Source organism: Heteronotia binoei, chromosome 7, assembly GCF_032191835.1.
Source record: "Heteronotia binoei isolate CCM8104 ecotype False Entrance Well chromosome 7, APGP_CSIRO_Hbin_v1, whole genome shotgun sequence".
Classification (NCBI taxonomy): Eukaryota; Metazoa; Chordata; class Lepidosauria; order Squamata; family Gekkonidae; genus Heteronotia; species Heteronotia binoei.
Window position 1 is genome coordinate 25,825,636 of NC_083229.1, and position 18,532 is coordinate 25,844,167.

General features: G+C 45.7%; 1 protein-coding gene across 2 annotated transcripts in view; it reads right to left on the reverse strand.

Moving 5' to 3' along the window:
• DEPTOR (DEP domain containing MTOR interacting protein) overlaps positions 1-2,614 on the reverse strand; it is a 93,887-nt gene extending 91,273 nt beyond the window's left edge. Inside the window, exon 1 of one of the 2 annotated variants that reach the window (XM_060243266.1) lies at positions 2,484-2,614. In XM_060243266.1, coding sequence (XP_060099249.1) covers positions 2,484-2,572 — 89 coding nt within the window. In that variant the 5' untranslated portion in view covers positions 2,573-2,614. The remainder of the gene's footprint in view (positions 1-2,483) is intronic. The other variant, XM_060243268.1, reaches the window with a different exon arrangement.
• Positions 2,615-18,532: the final 15,918 nt, after the last annotated feature.

Sequence of the window (18,532 nt, forward strand, 5' to 3'; positions counted from 1 at the left end):
TTACTCTTCTACCTCCCAGAGTTGTTGTGAGGATAAACTGGAGAAGGGGAGAGTGTTGTAAGCACTCTGTCTCCCCATTGGGAAGAAAAGAGGAGTATAAAGAAGCAATGCAGGAGGGGTTCTTAAATTCTTTGCGACCCAGTTCTAACCCAACTCTACTTCTTTGGCATCCGCTTGCAAAGTAACTTCACGCTGCTTTGCTCCTTCCCAGTGTAAAATACAAGAGCCTCACATCAATCAACGAGTCTCACATCAATCAATCATGAACCAGTTTATATTTTAATCTGCATTTTTAGTATGCAGGCATAAACAGCATTACTGGGCAACAAGCTCTATTTTGTGGCCATTTCACCAAACACAGAGACTTGCAAATCCAGCCAATATGGTACAGTGGTTACAATGTTAAATTAGGACTGGAGAGACCCAGGTTCGAATCCCCACTTTGTCATGGAAGCTCACTGGGTGACCTTTGGCCAGTCACGCTCTCTTTCTCAGCCTAACCTACCTCACAGGGTTGTTGTGAAGATAAAAGGAGAGGAGAGCAATGCAAGCCAATTTGAGTTCCCACTGGGAAGAAAGGTGGGATAAATGAAGAAGACTGAAGACTGCAGATTTATACCCCTCCCTTCTCTCTGAATCAGACTCAGAGCAGCTTACAATTTCCTATATCTTCTCCCCCCACAACAGACACCCTGTGAGGTGGGTGGGGCTGAGAGGACTCACACAGTGGCTGCCCTTTCAAGGACAATCTCTGCCAGAGCTACGGCTGACCCAAGGCCATTCCAGCAGGTGCAAGTGGAGTAGTGGGGAATCAAACCCAGTTCTCCCAGACATAAGTCCGCACATTTAACCACTACACCAAACTGGCTGAATAAATTTGCCACCAAGCTTCCTTTCCTAACTCATCATTTCCCACTTCATCTTTCCTGGCCTTGCTGAAAGAGAATTGCCCCATTTGAGCCCCCACTCACTGTTTGAGAACTAACAGTACAGTGGAGAGAGCATCAAATTAGGAGGTCCAGGGTTCAAATTGGCCACAAAGTGCACTTGGATTATCTTGGGCTGGTCACTGCCTCCTACTCCTCTTAACCTATCCTGCATGCTTGTTGAAAGAATAAGATTGCCATGGGAAGGAGGAAAGGAAGCATAGATGAGACGCAATATACAAATGCCATGTATAATTGTCTCCTTAAAAAAGAATCCTTAGTCTTACGGGTGCAGAAGAAAGCCTGCAAGGTAAAATCTTCAGAAGAGGACTTGGCTTTCCTATAGTAGAGTATTTATCAAAACGTGAAATTGTTCCACGTAATTCTTTATATGCACAAATGTTGTACTTTAGTTTTAAGTAATATTTGGCCTTTAGAGACTGTTCTCTTTATCTTTCACTTCCTTGTAATAGCCTGTGATATACCTCAAACTGTGTCTTGAATGCACAATGTATACTTAGTTTAATTGTGTATCTGTGTAATTAAAATAAAATAAAAATTTAAAAAGAAGAGGACTTGGCTCAGTTTTCAGCAGCCGCATATGTGGGCTGTCAGCTTCATGCCTCATCCCTCTCTTCTCCTCTCCCAGCTCCTACACCCCTTCCCTCAAGCCTTGGGGGAGAGGAAAAAAAATCCAAGTCCTTTGAAAACCAAACTAAATCCGCCACCCTATTAAAAAACAAGCCAGCTTTGCACGATTGATCTTGGCTGCAGGGTTGGGAGTTTTTTGTATCACAAAGCACACATCTCTCGCATATTGCAATTAGTGTAATTGTGTAAAGTGCCTTCAAGTCACAGCCCAATTACGGTGACACTGCCGGATTTTCCAAGGCAAGAGATGAATGGAGATGGTGGGCCACTGCTTGCCTCTGTCTGGCAACCCAGGACTTCCTCGGTAGTTTCCTATCCAAGCACAAACCAGGGCCGACGCAGCTGTGCCCTGAGATTGGGTTAGTCTGCACCACCCAAGTCAGGGTGCGATCAGGGCCGGCCTTAGACTGGCATCCTAGGCAAACTAACATCACTGAGTCACATGGGGGGGGGCACTCCATTTGGCGCTCTAGAATGCTGGCACCCTAGGCAATCACCTAGTTTACACCTGGCCCTGGGTGCAATGAGGGCAGGAGACTCAGCGCCTTCAATACCAAGGATAGGCAAAGGACTGGGGGTTGGAGGGAGGTATAGTTTTTCTATGCAGCCGCCAGCTACACCTGCCAAAAGTCCTTTTTACATACCCAGCTATTAAAAGTCTGGGAGAGCGTTCCTTCTTGGCCTCCGGCCAGACGTCATGGCGATGCGGCTCAGAGAAGCCCCCCTGACTTTTGCATAGAAACGTGGGAGGGGCAACCTTAACCTCAAACTGTTCACTTGGGAGGTGGGGCGCCTGATTTATGTGCCAGCGGGAAAAGAACGAGAGACGGGCGTCGCGTCGATTGCGCAAGCACACCAATTTCGCTCAAATCGCTAGGCGCGACAGAAAAGACCAAGATCTCCTACCGTAGCTGCTCCCCGGTCAGCAGGACTTCGGCCATGTGCTCCAGCTCGGCGGCCCGCTGTTGCATGGTGCCCAGGCTGCCTTCCTCCATCGCTCCCAACCTGGAGGGGGGGGGCACAGAACACGAGAAGCCAAGCCTTAAAGGGGACAGACCATTTCCCTCCACCACAACACCCCCCCACCCCAACCTTCCGCTTGCAATTGAGCAATAATCTCTCCCCCCCGCCTCTACCCTCTGCAGCGTGCCTTCATTCGCCACGCAGGCCCCCCGACTGGCAGCTTGGATCTTGCCCTCTCCAGAGGGTCGCTTCTGCCCTGCTTGCATTCAGAGTCGTGCCGAGCTTTGGCTTCGCGCCCTGTTGCTCGCGTCCCGCACATTTGCAGCCTGTGTGCCCGTGCCAGCGCCTGTCTTCTTCGGCTTCCCCAAGTTCTCCCCGCTGGCTTCTCCCTGCCCGTTCCATTCCGCGCCTATTCGCCTCTCCCCTTGCAGGCTCCTTTCTTGCCATTCGGCACCGAAGACCCTTTTTGCAGCCGGCCCGTCATAAAATACCCTCGAGAGCAATTTTGGACGGCACAGCCTGGAGAGATCTGAGCGCAGCAGGCCAAAGGGAAGCCAGTTTTTGCTCCGCACACAGACGCGCACAAAATATTTGCATGCCTTCAGATCGGAAGCTTTTGGGGGGGGGGGGGGAACACCACCAAAACCCGACGCGCGCTGCAATCTCTAAAACACCCCCTTCTCCTCTCCCCCAGCCCGGCTTTCACTCACCTGCAATTGTACACGGTCGTTTCCCCCCCTCCCCGCCCCTTTTGGAAATAAAAGATCCCACCGCTGGCTTCCTTCTTGTGTCACACACAGGCAGCAAGTCCGAGCGAGGCACGTGGTTGCAGCGCAGCAACACGGCCAGCCGAGCCAGCAGCGTCCTCCTGCGTCTGGCGCGGCTAGAAGGCTAAGGCTGCCTTTAGTGTCTGTTCCCTGCTGCGGCAGAATCCAGCTCGGCTTGAGGCTGGACAGGGACAGCGCTCAAACCACACACACACACCCCTTTCAAACCACCTTTTCCACGAAGAGCGAAAGCAAGGGGCTGGCAAGCGAAGAAGAGGGAGGCGCTTCTGCAATCCAGGATTCAGCTGTCTCCTCTTCCTAGGGGAAGCTCCAGCTGTTTCTCCCCACCACGCGCACACACAGCCTTTCCCTCTTCCACCCTGAATCCTTTCTGCTGTCAGATCCAAGTGGGCAGCCGTGTTGGTCTGAAGCGGAAGAACAAAGTAGGAGTCAAGTAAATTAGGTGGACAAGAACATCACTAACCGATGTATTTCTTTTAGTTGTATTGACGTACTCGGATAGGGATATTGGTTGTTTATCTCATGACGTATACCAAGCCCATCTTCCACTATATTTTAATGTATTTTTCTTCTAATGGCAAACTATATGTATGCTACGTGTTAAAAGGTAAATTAGTTGGATGGGAAAAACTTCTGAGAAAAAAATGCCCTCATTTTGGGCCCGGGGCTTATAACAACAGAGTGATTAACAGACATTCTCACATTTTGACATGTTACTGTTTTATTGGTTTCTCACACTCCTGTTACCCAGATCAAAGGTTTGCTCAATTTGTTAATTTTACTATTGTCATTAGATTTTAAATTTGTACCATTTTGCATTCTAAACCACTGCCTACCAGCTATATGTAACTTTTTGCTGTCCTTCCTCTACAGTGGGCGGGGGCGGGGTGCAAATGGCCCAAAGGGGTCAGTCAGATAAAAGAATTCACTTATTGTTTTTTTTTTTAATTGGTACAGGTGCTCAAGCCTCCATGAAAGCCAAACCTTCTAACCTAGAACACCACTGTCTCTTACTCCAGATGAGTATGGGGTCTGCTAGGGTCACCCAGAACTCAGGGGAAAGAGTCAGAGGGGTTCTCGTAGTTATTACTGCCTTCCCCCCTTCCGTCTTGCTAATCTATAGTATATTCTGGTGTGGCCAAACTTACTCAACGTAAGAGCCGCACAGAATAAACGCCAGATGTTCGAGAGCCGCAAGACATGAACGTCACGTTTGAGATCAGGCAGGCAGGCCAATAGTTGGGGGAGAGGTGGGAAGAAAGCAACTTTAATTTTAAACGCATTCTCCAAGCTACCGGCTGGCTCGGCTAAGTGATTTAAGAGACAAATGCTTTCTCCCAGCTGGCCTACGGGGTGGTGGGGTCTTCGAGAGCCACACAATATGTATGAAAGAACCACATGTGGCTTCTGAGCTGGTTTGGCCACCCCTGGTATATTCTAAAGAAATGAAATGTCTACACTTTCATTAGCACAGATCTTGATTGATTCTCTCTCTGTGTTTATCTAACTGCACTCGTCTGGGTATTGCTTGCATTTGGAATAATTCAGACTACTGTGCATTGTAGATTGAGGGATCCAGATGGGCAGCCATGTTGGTCTGAAGCTCTACAACGGAGTTCGAGTCCAGCGGCACCTTTAAGACCAGCTAAGTTTTATTCAAGGTATGAGCTTCAATGTGCAGGCACACTTCCTCAGATACACTGACATGAAGTTAACAGTTCATATATATAGACAGATGCCTCTCCATTGGTAAACAGCAAATTAGCATACGACTTAATTGAAGATGTTTTGACTTACACAAAGGCCAAACAGTAATAACAAGCTTTGCAGGCTGTTGCAACATGGCTCAGACTGAACGGGCTGAAGTTGAATCCAGCGAAGACAGAGGTTCTCCACGTGGGTCGTGGCACTCTGGGGAAGGAAATATCTCTCCCGGCCTTTGACGGGGCGCCACTGAAGACGGCGCAACGGGTAAAGAGCCTGGGTGTTTTACTGGAGCCTTCATTATCAATGGAGGCCCAGATAACAGCCACTGCCAAGTCAGCTTTCTTTCATCTGAGGCGGGCGAGGCAGTTGGCCCCTTTCCTAGGGCGGCAGGACCTAGCAATGGTGATCCATGCGACGGTCACCTCAAGACTGGACTACTGTAACGCTCTCTACATGGGGCTGCCTCTGTACCGGACCCGGGAGCTGCAGCTAGTGCAGAATGCGGCAGCCAGGCTGTTACTTGGTCTTCCAAGATGGGAGCATATACGGCCGGGGCTGTGCGGACTGCACTGGCTGCTGATTGTATACCGGATCCAGTACAAAGTGCTGGTCATAACCTTTAAAGCCCTATATGGCCAAGGACCGACCTACCTGAGGGACCGTCTCTCCCTATATGAGCCCCAGAGAGCACTGAGGTCAGTAGGCAAAAACAGACTGAATATCCCTGGGCCAAAAGAAGTAAAACTGCAAAGCACCCGCACTCGGGCCTTTTCCACCGCAGCCCCACAACTCTGGAACCAGCTCCCAGAGGAGGTGCGGGCCCTGCGGAACTTAGACCAGTTCCGCAGGGCCTGCAAGACCGCCCTCTTCAGACAGGCGTTTACTAATGATTGTACTAATGTTTACGGCTAGATTAATAATACTTACCGCCACTGTTAGTTTAGGAATGTTTTAATTACTGATTGGTTTTAATGTGATTTTAATGTTTTATTATTGTATTGTTCATTTTAAATGTTGTAAGCCGCCCTGAGCCTGCTTCGGCGGGGGAGGGCGGGATATAAATAAAATTTTACATTACATTACATTACAAGTTTATGTGGCCACCAGGTCACTATTTGTTTGGATTTAATGGTGGGGGGAACAATGTCAAAATAGGAGACAAAGGTGTAAGGGAGTCCTTAACTGTTCTGAATAATAAACTGAGACTCTGTTGTTACTCTGTTATTATTTTGAGGCAATAATTACTGACTAAATCTTTAAAAACAGTAGAGGTGCTGAAAAACTTTACATAATTTCATGCCACTTTTCCTGGCAGGAAAAAGTGGCTTACAAATAAAATCAAGACAACACACAATAACACTTTAAAACCGCTATTAGGTGGGTAGTCATGTTAATCTGTAGCGGCACAATGAAATTTGAGCCCAGCAGCCCCTTAAAGATGAACAAAATTTTCCCAAGATATGAACTTCTGTGAGTCAAAGATCGCTTGGTTAGATAACAGGTTTGAGTCCGGCAGAACCTTAGAGACAAACAGGCGTTTCATGGTATGAGCTTCGGAGAGTCAAAGGGCCCTTCCTCAGACACACTAGAGTAGAAATGGAGATGTCTAGGTCCTTTTATCCTAGCCAGAAGGTGGGTGGGGTGTTGTAAAGAATGCTTGCAAAGGAAGCTAAGGTACAGTGTATATTATAATCAGCTTGGGTAGAGAAGAGGGGAAAGGGTAGGGGGCAAAAAATTAACATCTGTACTGGTCAGCTATGTCCCCTCCAAGTTGCAATCTTGTGAGCAAAAATCAATATTATACTTTGTGAGCTACTGGCATTAAAGTTGTGAGCTACTGCATAAATTATTGAGCTCTGGGGCCATTTGTCCTGAGCTAAGAGAAAAATGTGTGAGCAGGAGGCTAAAAATATGTGAGCTAGCTCACGCTAACTCAGCTTAGAGGGAACACTTAGAAGGAAGTCATAGTACAGGGGTGGCCAACCTGTGGCTTGTGGATCTTTTACACATATTGTGTGGCTCTCGAAACCCCCACTGCCCCGTCAGCTAACTTGAAAAAGGCATTTCTCTCTTTGAATCTTTTCTCCAAGCAAAGCCAGCCAGCAACTTGGAGAATGCATTTAAAGTTGCTTTCTTTCCACCTCCCTCTCCTCCCATTTCCTTCCTGCCTGTCTGCCTTGCGGCTCTCAGACACCTGACATTCATGTCTCGTGGCTCTCAAACATCGAACATTTATTCTATGTGGCTCTTACATTAAGCAAGTTTGGCCACCCCTGTCATAGTATCTGACCAAGTAAGCTCTGACTTGCAAAGGCTTATAAGACTGGAAAATGCTGTTGCTCTTTAAGGCATTATTGGACTCAAACTTTTAAACCAGAGAAACCATAAACCATTCTTGGCATATGCACATAACAGGCTTTTGAAAATTTTGTTCTTTAATCACAGGTCAGAATCAACAGGTGTGCAAGATGAATTTATAGCAGTAGTCTTCAACCTTCCCTGAAGCCACTGAGCATGAGATTCACTGAGGTGCACATAACAGGAAATCACATTATTTCAGAATCATGAGACGAGAAGAGAAGCCAGAGTCATAATCTCATCAAGCCAGGAACATGATGAAGTTAAAAAGAAGTAATCCTGGAGAAAAGAGCCCCGTGGCGCAGCATGGGAAAACTGCAGAACTGCAGTCCAAGCCCTCTGCTCATGACCTGAGTTGGATCCCAGCAGAAGCTGGGTTCAGGTAGCCGGCTCAAGGTTGACTCAGCCTTCCATTGGTAAAATGAGTACCCAGCTTGCTGGAAGGGAAGTGTAGATGACTGGGGGAGGCAATGGCAAACCACCCCGTAAAAAGTCTGCTGTGAAAACATTGTGATGCGATGTCATCCCAGAGTCGTAAACAACTGGTGTACCTTTTTAGTCCTGGAGAAAACCAAAAGACTTGGGCAGAAACATGACTGTGCTGAACATGCAAACAGCAGGAATTATGATATGAAAATAATCAAGGACATATAAATCTCAAGTGGAAAGATACAAGAAAGCATAAACCAAAACTTAAGGGTAAATTTAACAAATCTATTTGCAGTAAAGTAACAATTTATAAGAACATATACAATGAAAGATACAAGATGACATCACGAGGTCCTAAGTAAAAGCTCATTTTCTTCTGTTATCTTTGAATGAATAAGGATCATGTCCATATAATCACTAAGCGGAAGAAAACAGTAACCTCTCGATAGTCCCATGCACATGTGACAAAACAGAGAGAAGTCATAATAACACTATGGAAGGGAAGTTATTTCATTGAAATCGAGAGCTTGGGACCAGGGAACGCAAGTCAAGCATTAGGCTGACTGTAGCGGGGAACCAGTCAAGTACCAAATATATGAAGGAATGAACATATGAAGCTGCCTTATACTGAATCAGACCCTTGGTCCATCAAAGTCAGTATTGTCTTCTCAGACTGCCAGCGGCTCTCCAGGGTCTCAAGCTGAGGTTTTTCACACCTATTTGCCTGGACCCTTTTTTGGAGATGCCGGGGATTGAACCTGGGACCTTCTGCTTCCCAAGCAGATGCTCTACCACTGAGCCACCGTCCTTCCCCTCTTCGTGACCTTGCTCTGCTGGCACCGCTGCTTTTCTCAGCATGCATTCAAAGAAAGGCAGAAGGCACTCTCAGTCTCTTATCAGCAGGTGCTTCCAAAAGGCAGCAAAAAAATTAAAAAGTCAAAGCTCTACAGAGATTCATGACCCAACAGGTGGAGCTTTATGACTCCAATGAGGATCCCAACACAAGGGCCACTGATTTATAGTCGTTTCAGCCCACAAGCTACATCGCTAGTGCCCATTTCTTGATGTGTGGATACAGCTAAGACTCTTCGAGCATAATTGTGGTTTGTTGCTGTTATGTATTGCATCTCACTGGGTTCTTGTTGCCTGAAGCTGAGACAGGCACTCCTTGCAAATCAGGATCCTGAAGCCTGGAAGAACTGGCCAATCAGGATGCTAGGCATGTAACAACCTGTTACAAAGAGATGCAAATGAAGGATTCTGGAGTGAGCCAATAGAAGTAACTGCAGCTGAGTAAAAGGGGCATGTTTAACTCAGTCACGATGTATATATTAAGTGAATTGCCTGGGTTGTTTGTGACAGTTTTTTCTTGCAATAAAGTGCTCTTGGTTGATTCAGAGCCGGCTGAACTCACTTTATTTCAGTTGCCTCCTACAGGCAACAGCAGGGGACAGAAGAAAAGAGCAAGACTAAAAGATTAACAAAATTTGTGGCAGGGTAGGAGCTTTCATGAATCACTGCTCACACCCGTCCACTAATATTATCAGTCTTTAAGGTACTACTTTAAGGTACTCTTGCTGTTTTCTACTACTACAGACAAACATGGTTACTCATTCTGAACTATCAGTTTTTAAAAGGCAGACTTATCTGACAAACCGCAGTGTTTGTTGGTGCGCCACCACAACTGATGCTACATTGACACTGAAATCACCCAAAGCACTCAGATATGGAAATCCAGCTGTAAATGGACACTGCTGCATAGCCGCAAATCAATTCAGAAAACTTGGAAACACCGACAACTATTGAGCTAATTTTCATACATGAGTATCAATGTCACGGGACTGCTGGCTCCAGCCCACATTTAACAGCACAGTTCAGTGAGCAGTCATGCCCATGCGAGATAAGAGCTATCTTGTGGTTTTAAAAGAAATGAAAGAAACCAAATTTTGACGCCTGGCCACACTGAAATATGCAGTACACCCACAAGGAAACAAGGAACCGTTCGAATTTTGCTTGTGCTCCGAAACCATCAAGCCTGTCACAATATAGCTTTGCAACTTGGGCTGCACAATATCCTGCCTCCCCCCAACAGCATTAAAACAAAGAGCCCACCTCACCAACCTTTTGCAGCTTGACAGACTGCCAGCAGGGTTACTCCTTGTAAGTCCGTTGACTTCAGTGGACTTACAAGCAGTAGCACCTTACGGACCAACAAGTTCAATCAGAACTTTGGCTCTCGAAAGCTCATACCCCACTGATCTTGTTGGCTCTAAGATACTACCGGACTTGAATCTGCCAGTTCTCCTGCAGACTGACAAAGTTTACTTTTCGTAAGTCGGAACTGCAGCAGTGATCGGCGATTGCATTAAAATGTAAAGGATACAGGGGAGCGGCATCTTGGTCATCTACCCCAGTGTGACTTGATTGCATTAGCTCCATTACCGCAGCTTGCGCTCTGTGGTTTCTCCCGCCAAAAGGTTTCTTCTTCAAAAATTGTTTTTGGAGCAGGATCCTTCGTGAGACACGAAACACCGTGGATGTTCCCCATGCTCTGTGCTTGCCTCATGGGGGCTGAGATTTGCTTATGGTGTTACACAGGCAGTACATGTATTCAGGCTTCGAGTGAGGGGTGCATGGATTAAAATGGAGGGTCCAATTGGTAATACTTGAGTCCAGCAGGTAATTTTATAACTCTGGGGACCACTTTAAAGCAATACACACACTTCAAAGCAACACACACACATATAGTTAACTACTGGATCATCTTGGAATGCAGTACTTAAAAGTCTCATTTTGTTTGTAAATTATTTACTTTATATCTTTATTTTTTGGGTATGTATGCACATTTATGGGTATGCTTGCATGCCTGGATGTTATGGTGACTTCTGGCAACCCCTAACAGGGCTAGAACATTTTCAGAGACGTGGCTTGTATTTCCTGCCTCTGTGTCCCTGCCCTGGTATTACTTGGTGGTCTTCCATCCAAGGTACTTGCCAGGGTTGGCCCTGCTTAGCTCCTGAGATCTGACAACATTGGGTTTGCCTGGATTATCTAGATTTATATCTCATCTTTCTCCCAATGGGCTTACATAATTCTCCTCTTCTGTTTTATCTTCACAATAACACTGAGTTAAGGTTAAGGAGAGTATGGGGCTGTCCCAAGGTCACCCAGCAAGCTTCCATGGCAGAGCAGGGATACAAACCTGGGTTTCCTGGATCCTACTCTCAGACTTTAACCACTACACCATGCTAGATCTCAAGTAACTAGGCATGAATATAAAAATAACTGTGAGGTGTATGATTTGAGTCTGCAAATGCCCATGAATTGCAACTTCAACCAAATATTGGACACAGGCCATCCCATTTCAGTTGACACAGGAAGTATCGTACCAGTTTCCAGTCAAAGCAGAGTGGCATTCTATACAAGTGTATGTTTTGAACTCTTTTGATCCCCAGTAAACTAAGAGTCCCCCATATTCTGGCAGATTCACTCTCTTTAAAGCTGCAAATATCTCAATCTAATTTTTTTTCTGATTCTTTTGGTGCATGAGATCATATGGAAGTGTTAAAATTTTGGAAGCAGAAGACTGCACACTATCTCTTTCACCAGAGCACATGGGTTCTTCAGAGGGGACAGAGGAGATAATAAGGCTAGAGAGGTCACTTCCTATATCCCTTTCCTCCTTGCTCAGCTCAACCACTATCCCTTTGCTTATGCAGAATGTTACTCATAGAGAGCTCCTTCCTTCCAGCTAACTCCTCCACTTCCTCCCTAAGCACTATGAGGGCATGATTTGCTCTCCATAATCTTTCTATCCTTAGAAGAAGAATTGCAGAATTATACCCTGTCCTTCTCTCTGAATCAGAGTTTCAGAGTGGCTCACAATCTCCTTTTTCTTCTTCCCCTACAACAGACACCCTGTGAGGTAGGTGGGGCTGAGAGGGCTCTTATAGCAGCCACCCTTTCAAGGAACTCCTACAAGAGCTATGGCTGACCCAAGGCCATTCCAGCAGCTGCAAGCGGAGGAGTCGGAAATCAAACCCGGTTATCTCAGATAAGAGTCCGCACGCTTAACCACTACACCAAACTGGCTTTCTCCTAGCTTAGGGAGGCAGCTAGAACTTTTCCCCCTATACCTTTCCTTATCCAGTATAGAGTTCTTTCACAATTTGGGACCTCGTTTCTTTCCTAAGGCAACAAGCCTCATGTGGGCTTTGTTTTATAAGCTAGCATCCCCCTTCCACACTGCAAACCTAAATTACCATAAATCTAATCAGACAGGACAAAAGTATAGTTGGTCAGTGACAGGACTGATGTGGGACTAGGATCCCACCATCCGATTCACAAAATCTCACCCAATTCTCCTTCTTACGCCATACACAAGCCGTGTTGTCCCAGCAGGTCCCATAATCTTTGCTGAAGGAGCATTTTTAGAAGCCCCCATGATGGAAACCAACTGTAATCCTGGGAACAGTTAATTAATTGACTGCTGACTACACATGAAAAGCTGATTATAGCTTTATTTGTGCATTTGTTTCCTTGCTGTTGACAGCTGTTAATTGTTCAGCTGCTTTAATTCATGTTTTCATGAAACCTCACGAGAAGCGGCTGTCTAAAAACTGATGGCCACTCTGCCTCTCCTTATACTTGCAACTGACAAGCTGTGTAGTAGGAGGTGGGCTTGCAGAATTTATACAGGCTTTCCCCTCTGCATTATGTAGGGGCTTACCCAAAGTTTATCTCTTGTCAGTCATCTTTAACTTCTGCTATAAACAGTCACCAGTCCTTGATAATATAAAAAGCTGATGAAGGAAAAGGCTATGGGGTCAAGAGCAGGCTGCTTTGGATGCAAAGTCCCAGGTTCAATTCCTGGCATTTAGTGATGTGAAGGCCCAGGGGAGGGGGAAGAAAAAACACAGAAACGAGCCCCGTGTTTTTCCCACCTAATGACTTTACACATTCTCTGACAGAGAAACTGGGAAATGAGAGGCAGCACTGGGGAAAGAAATGATGAAATATCGTCTCTTTGGAAATGAGTGAAATTCCTCTTAAGGCAAGGTTTTACTTATTCCAAACATCATGAAAAACTAAGGACCTTTTCAATTTTTCCATTGGGAAAAAATTAAATAAAGGGAAGTTGCGGAAAAAACCCCCACAACCTTCTATTCCTTTCCCACCCAAATAAGTGAAAATCTTTAAGGTAAGATTTCCCCCCTCAAAATTTGCAGGGTGAATATGCGGGTAATCATACTGAAATACCTTGCAGGGGTACATGAGAACTGCAGCAAGAAATAACAAGTAGGCTGCAATCACACATACTAAATAATGCACTTTCAATCACCTTGCAATGCACTTTCCAACTCGATTCAGCTGTGCGAACTGGCAAAATCCAGTTGGAAAGTAGACTGAAAGTGCATTATTTAGTGAGTATGATCATAGCCATACAGCGGTTCAAACACCTGAAAGTGCTATACAAATTAAAATTAGCATCATTAACCTGTCTGTTGTCCTGTACAATTGGTCAGTACTGTTCCAGTTTTGCGGGAGGTGAATTCAGCAACAATTCACTGACTTCTCCAAGAACTTAAAGCCAGAATTTTACCCAATCCTTGGTGTGTTTTCAAGAAGGCACCGAAACAGTGGGGTTCTGCAAGAAGCAATACATGCTAGATGCAAAAACTCCCTCCAGCTGTGAGTGCAAGCAGGGAATAAAGACAGCAGTAGCTGGAGAAGATTGCTAACAGAAACACAGGGGGATTTCTCCATCCTTCCATTCGCGTGATACCTTCGCCATAGCAACTGGTCTCCTATTGTACATGTTGTACCAGTCTGCCTCCCTGTGGCTGCATTGCGACCTACAACAGGACTGAGAAAGATCGCAAGAGAGCCCAACAAAACATTCCAAAGAGCAAAATTCAAGGCTGGAAGCAGCACCCTAAAAACCAACACCATGGTATAAACTTCTGTGAGTCAAAGCTCACATTGTCAGCAGTTAAGGAAGGAATTTTGGAGCAACTGGAGCATTAAAATGACCTTAGGCATTCTTATGCAAAGCCTGCTTCTAAGATTCATGACGTAGCCATCTTAGATGAACATATGAAGCTGCCTTATACTGAATCGGACCCTCAGTCCACCAAAGTCAGTATTGTCTTAGACTGGCAGCGGCTCTCCAGGGTCTCAAGCTGAGGTTTTTCACACCTATTTTGCCTGGACCCTTTTGAGTTGGAGATGCCAGGAATTGAACCTGGGACCTTCTGCTTACCAAGCAGATGCTCTGTCACTGAGCCACCGTCCCTCCCCTCTTGGTCTAGATTTGAGTCCAGTACCACCTTAGAGAACACAAAGATTTTCAGGGTAGGAGCTTTCAGGAGTCAGTGCATCAAATTTGTTTAGAAGGTGCTACTGAACTCAAACATAACTGTTCTTCTAAGTCAAGACACCACAATCTTAAGGACACTGTCCTAGAAGTAAGCCCCATTGAATCTGAGTAGACCTGCTTAGGATTACTTTCAGACTTAATTAAATGGTGGGATGGATGGTTTCTGAGAAGGAAGTTGAGATCCACAAAGGACTAGTATCCTGGCTCATGAATGGTGCGGTAGTTGCAATCCTAAGAGCCCCGTGGCAAAGAGTGGTAAAGCTGCAGTTCTGCAGTCGGAGCCCTCTGCTCATGACCTGAGTTCAATCCCAGCAGAAGCTGGTTCAGGTAGCCGGCTCCAGGTTGACTCAGCCTTCCATCCTTCCGAGGTCGGTAAAATGAGTACCCAGATTGCTGGGAGAAAGTGTAGATGACTGGGGAAGGCAATGACAAACCACCCCATAAAAAGTCTGCCGTGAAAACGTTGTGAAAGCAACGTCACCCCAGAGTCGAAAACGACTGGTGCTTGCATAGGGGGACTACCTTTACTTTTTTTTTTTTTTTTAGTTGCAATCCTCTTTCTTGTCCCAGTCACACTGGCTTTCCCATCTGTCAACAATAAGGAGAGATCAAAACGTTCCTTCTGCCTCAGCTGCAAACTCCACCACTGTGTGGCTGGTTTTTCCTCTTCCTGCAGCATCTAGCAAACGCTGGCAAACCAGCAGGTACCAGTTCAGAGGGAACAGCTTTCCAGAACAGCTTTTGGCAGGCTGCAGAAGGAGACCCTGGGCAGCCGCAGTAAACATCTGGAGCTCTGCATTTAATATTTTGGATTGCACCCTGTAGTGGGACCTTCAGAAAATAGAGTAACATTCAGATGGTGTTACGTGAGGGTGGGTTTGTGCATTTAAAAAAAAATTAGAAATAATATAGTTGATAAAGATAAATCAACTGTCTTATGCAGGGGTGGCATAAAGATAAACCAACTGTCTTATGTAGCTTTTGAAGCCCTCCACCCCACCCCACCGGTTGGCTTGGAGACTACATTTAAAATTACAGTTGCTTTCTTTCCACCTCTCCCTTCCTCCTTCTATTTGCTTTCCTTCCTTCCTTCTCAAACATCTGACATTCATGTCTTAAAGCCCTCAAACATCTAACATTTATTCTATGCGGTTCCTACATTAAGCAAGTTTGGCCACCCCTGGTCTTATGTAAGGGGTGAGAGCAGGACGAATTAACTGCTAACAGGGTTTCTTTTGTAGTAGGAACTCCTTTGCATAGTAGGCCACAACCCCATGATGTAGCCAATCCTCCCAAGAGCTTACAGAGCTCTTATTACAGAGCCTACTGTAAGTTCTTGGACGATTGGCTACATCATGGGGGGGGTGGCCTACTATGCAAAGGAGTTCCTGCTACAAAAGAAGCCCTGCCGCTAGATCAGCATTTGAAATACCAAATGAAACGAAGCCTATGCTCATTAATTGAGCTTGCATTGGTTTCTTGTTAACCCGGCCTTTCCTTTTGTTCCTTTCTCTACATCCCAGGCGCTTGCTTCACTCTTCCATTTCTTAGCCTCCGTCACTGCTGAAATGTACCTTTTATGGTTCTCGGATCAAACAGATATCTCTCTAAAAGTGTGTCTTTACTTTAAAACATGGATGATGTTCTTATTTTCAAAGAATAACACAGTCACAAAAAGATCAGCCTGCGAGCCAAGCTGCATCTAAGCCAGTTAACTTACTTCCAGGGCTATGGTTCCATATTAAAACACAGCAAGCAACGAAGAAGAAGAGGAGGCTGCCCTGCAGCTAAGCTTGCACAGAGTACCCAAGACTGAGCTCAGTCTGTTGCAAACTACAGAGCAAGAGAAGAGGACAGAAGTTGCGGCATCCGGCTTTAATCAGACACTAGTCAGCAAATCCTTAACTCAGGTTTTTCACTTGGCTGCAAGCAGGGATTTCAAACATGAAGCATTTAAATACTACTCATTTTTTGAGGGCACCCGCTGTTTTAATAGCTGCAGGATATGCAGAAATTGAACTGTATGAAATTGCCGGGTTGATAAGGCTCTCTTTGTGAATTTCTTCTTACCTGCAGGAGTGAAAGACTCAACAGCCAGGCCAAGAAAGAGCTGGCAACAATATTCTGAAACCTCAGGTGAGAGGGGCAGCCTTTCCCAACAGAAATTAATTGGCTCTCTTTTCGCTGATGTCCCTGCCTTAGGTCCACTGGTAAAAAAAACCCCTTTAATCCTCTATCTATGAGGCTTCAGAGCTTAAACACTTGAACAACTCAAAGGCTGCAGAAAACAGCAAACAGGAGAGGGGATAAGAACATAAGAGAAGCCATGTTGGATCAGGCCACTGGCCAATCCAGTCCAACACTCTGTGTCACACAGTGGCCAAAAAAACCCAGGTGCCAACAGGAGGTCCATCAGTGGGGCCAGGACACTAGAAGCCCTCCCACCGTTGCCCCTTCCAAGCACCAAGAATACAGAGCATCACTGCCCCAGACAGCGGAGTTCCAACAGTACGCTGTGGCTAATAGTCACTGATGGACCTCTGCTCCATATATTTATCCAATCTCCTCTTGAAGCTTGCAAGCCACCACCACCTCCTGTGGCAGTGAATTCCATGTGTTAATCACCCTTTGGGTGAAGAAGTACCTGCTTTTATGCATTCTAACCCGAGAAAAGTACTTCTTTTACCCATTTTATCCTCACAACAACCCTGGCTAGGCCCATGTGCCCCAAGTCATCCGGCAATCTTCATGGAAGTGCATGAATTTGAGCCGAATTCCCCAAATCCTCATCTGAAACTCAAATCACAACCACAAACTTTGGACTAAGCTCTATTCATCTTACTTTTGAATAAGGTTGTAAGATCACAACCCTGTGCATTCTTACTTGGGAACCAATGTGCCAATTTATTGATTTCAATTTCTAATCCACTCTCCCTGAAACCGGCTCAGAGCAGGGGACAATTCATAACTATACAATAAAACCTTCTAAAATACAACATAAGTGAATAAATAATAATAAAATCAGCGAACAGTTTTTATATTAAGAAGGCATAAAACTCATACAGAGGGACAATATAAAACATCTGAAAAAGGGAAGAAAGGGGGTTCAATTCTTGAACTAGGGTTGCTAGCCTCCTGCTTTTACAACGGATCTCCAGCTGGCAAAGATCAGCTCCCCTGGAAAAATGGCTGATTTTCTATGGCATTGAACCCTGCTGAGGCCCTCCCCTCCCCTCCCCTAGCCCCTCCCTTTCCTGGATCCACCCCCAAAGTCTCCAGGTATTTTTCAACACTGACCTGACAATCCCATCTTGAACAGGTCACTGTAACCACACTTTCTAAAATTCTGACATGCGGATGTAGGCAAGTGCTTGTGGTATGTAAATAAGAAGAACCTTCTTATTCTTCCAGCAAGTCAGGCTGGGCCAGGGGTGGCCAAATTGGAGCCCAGGAGCCATATGTGGCTCTTTCACACATATTGTGCGGCTCTCAAAGCCCCCACCGGCCAGCTTGGAGAAGACATTTATCTCTTTAAATCACTTCTCCAAGCCAAGCCCAGCTGGTAGCTTGGAGAATGCATTTAAAGTTGCTTTCTTTCTACCTCTCTCCTCTCCATCTACTTTCCTGCCTTCCTTGCAGCCCTCAAACACCTGACATTTATTCTGTGTGGCTCTAATGTTAAGCAGGTTTGGCCACCCCTGGGCTAGGCTATTCTTTCCTAGCCACCCAGCCTAGCAGTACCTCTCCCTAAACTCAGTAGTATTAAATTGGGGAGAAACGGTGGCTCAGTGGTAGAGCATCTGGGAAGCAGAAGGTCCCAGGATCAATCCCTGGCATCTCCAAAAAAGGGTCCAGGCAAATAGGTGTGAAAAACCTCAGCTTAAGACCCTGGAGAGCCGCTGCCAGTCTGAGAAGACAATACTGACTTTGATGGACCAAGGGTCTGATTCAGTATAAGGCAGCTTCATATGTTCATATATGTTCAATTAGGATTTCACCTTTTTTGGGGGGAGGGACGGTGGCTCAGTGGTAGAGCATCTGCTTGGGAAGCAGAAGGTCCCAGGTTCAATCCCTGGCATCTCCAAAAAAGGGTCCAGGCAAATAGGTGTAAAAAAGCCTCAGCTTGAGACCCTGGAGAGCCGCTGCCAGTCTGAGAAGACAATACTGACTTTGATGGACCAGAGGTCTGATTCAGTATAAGGCAGCTTCATATGTTCATATGTTCAAATTCTGAGAAAATATGTTCATCACCAGACTGCAAAAAAGACTGCTTTTAAAAAGCATTTTTAAAGAGCTACAATTGTGTCCTAAAACATTGTAAAAATAATAAT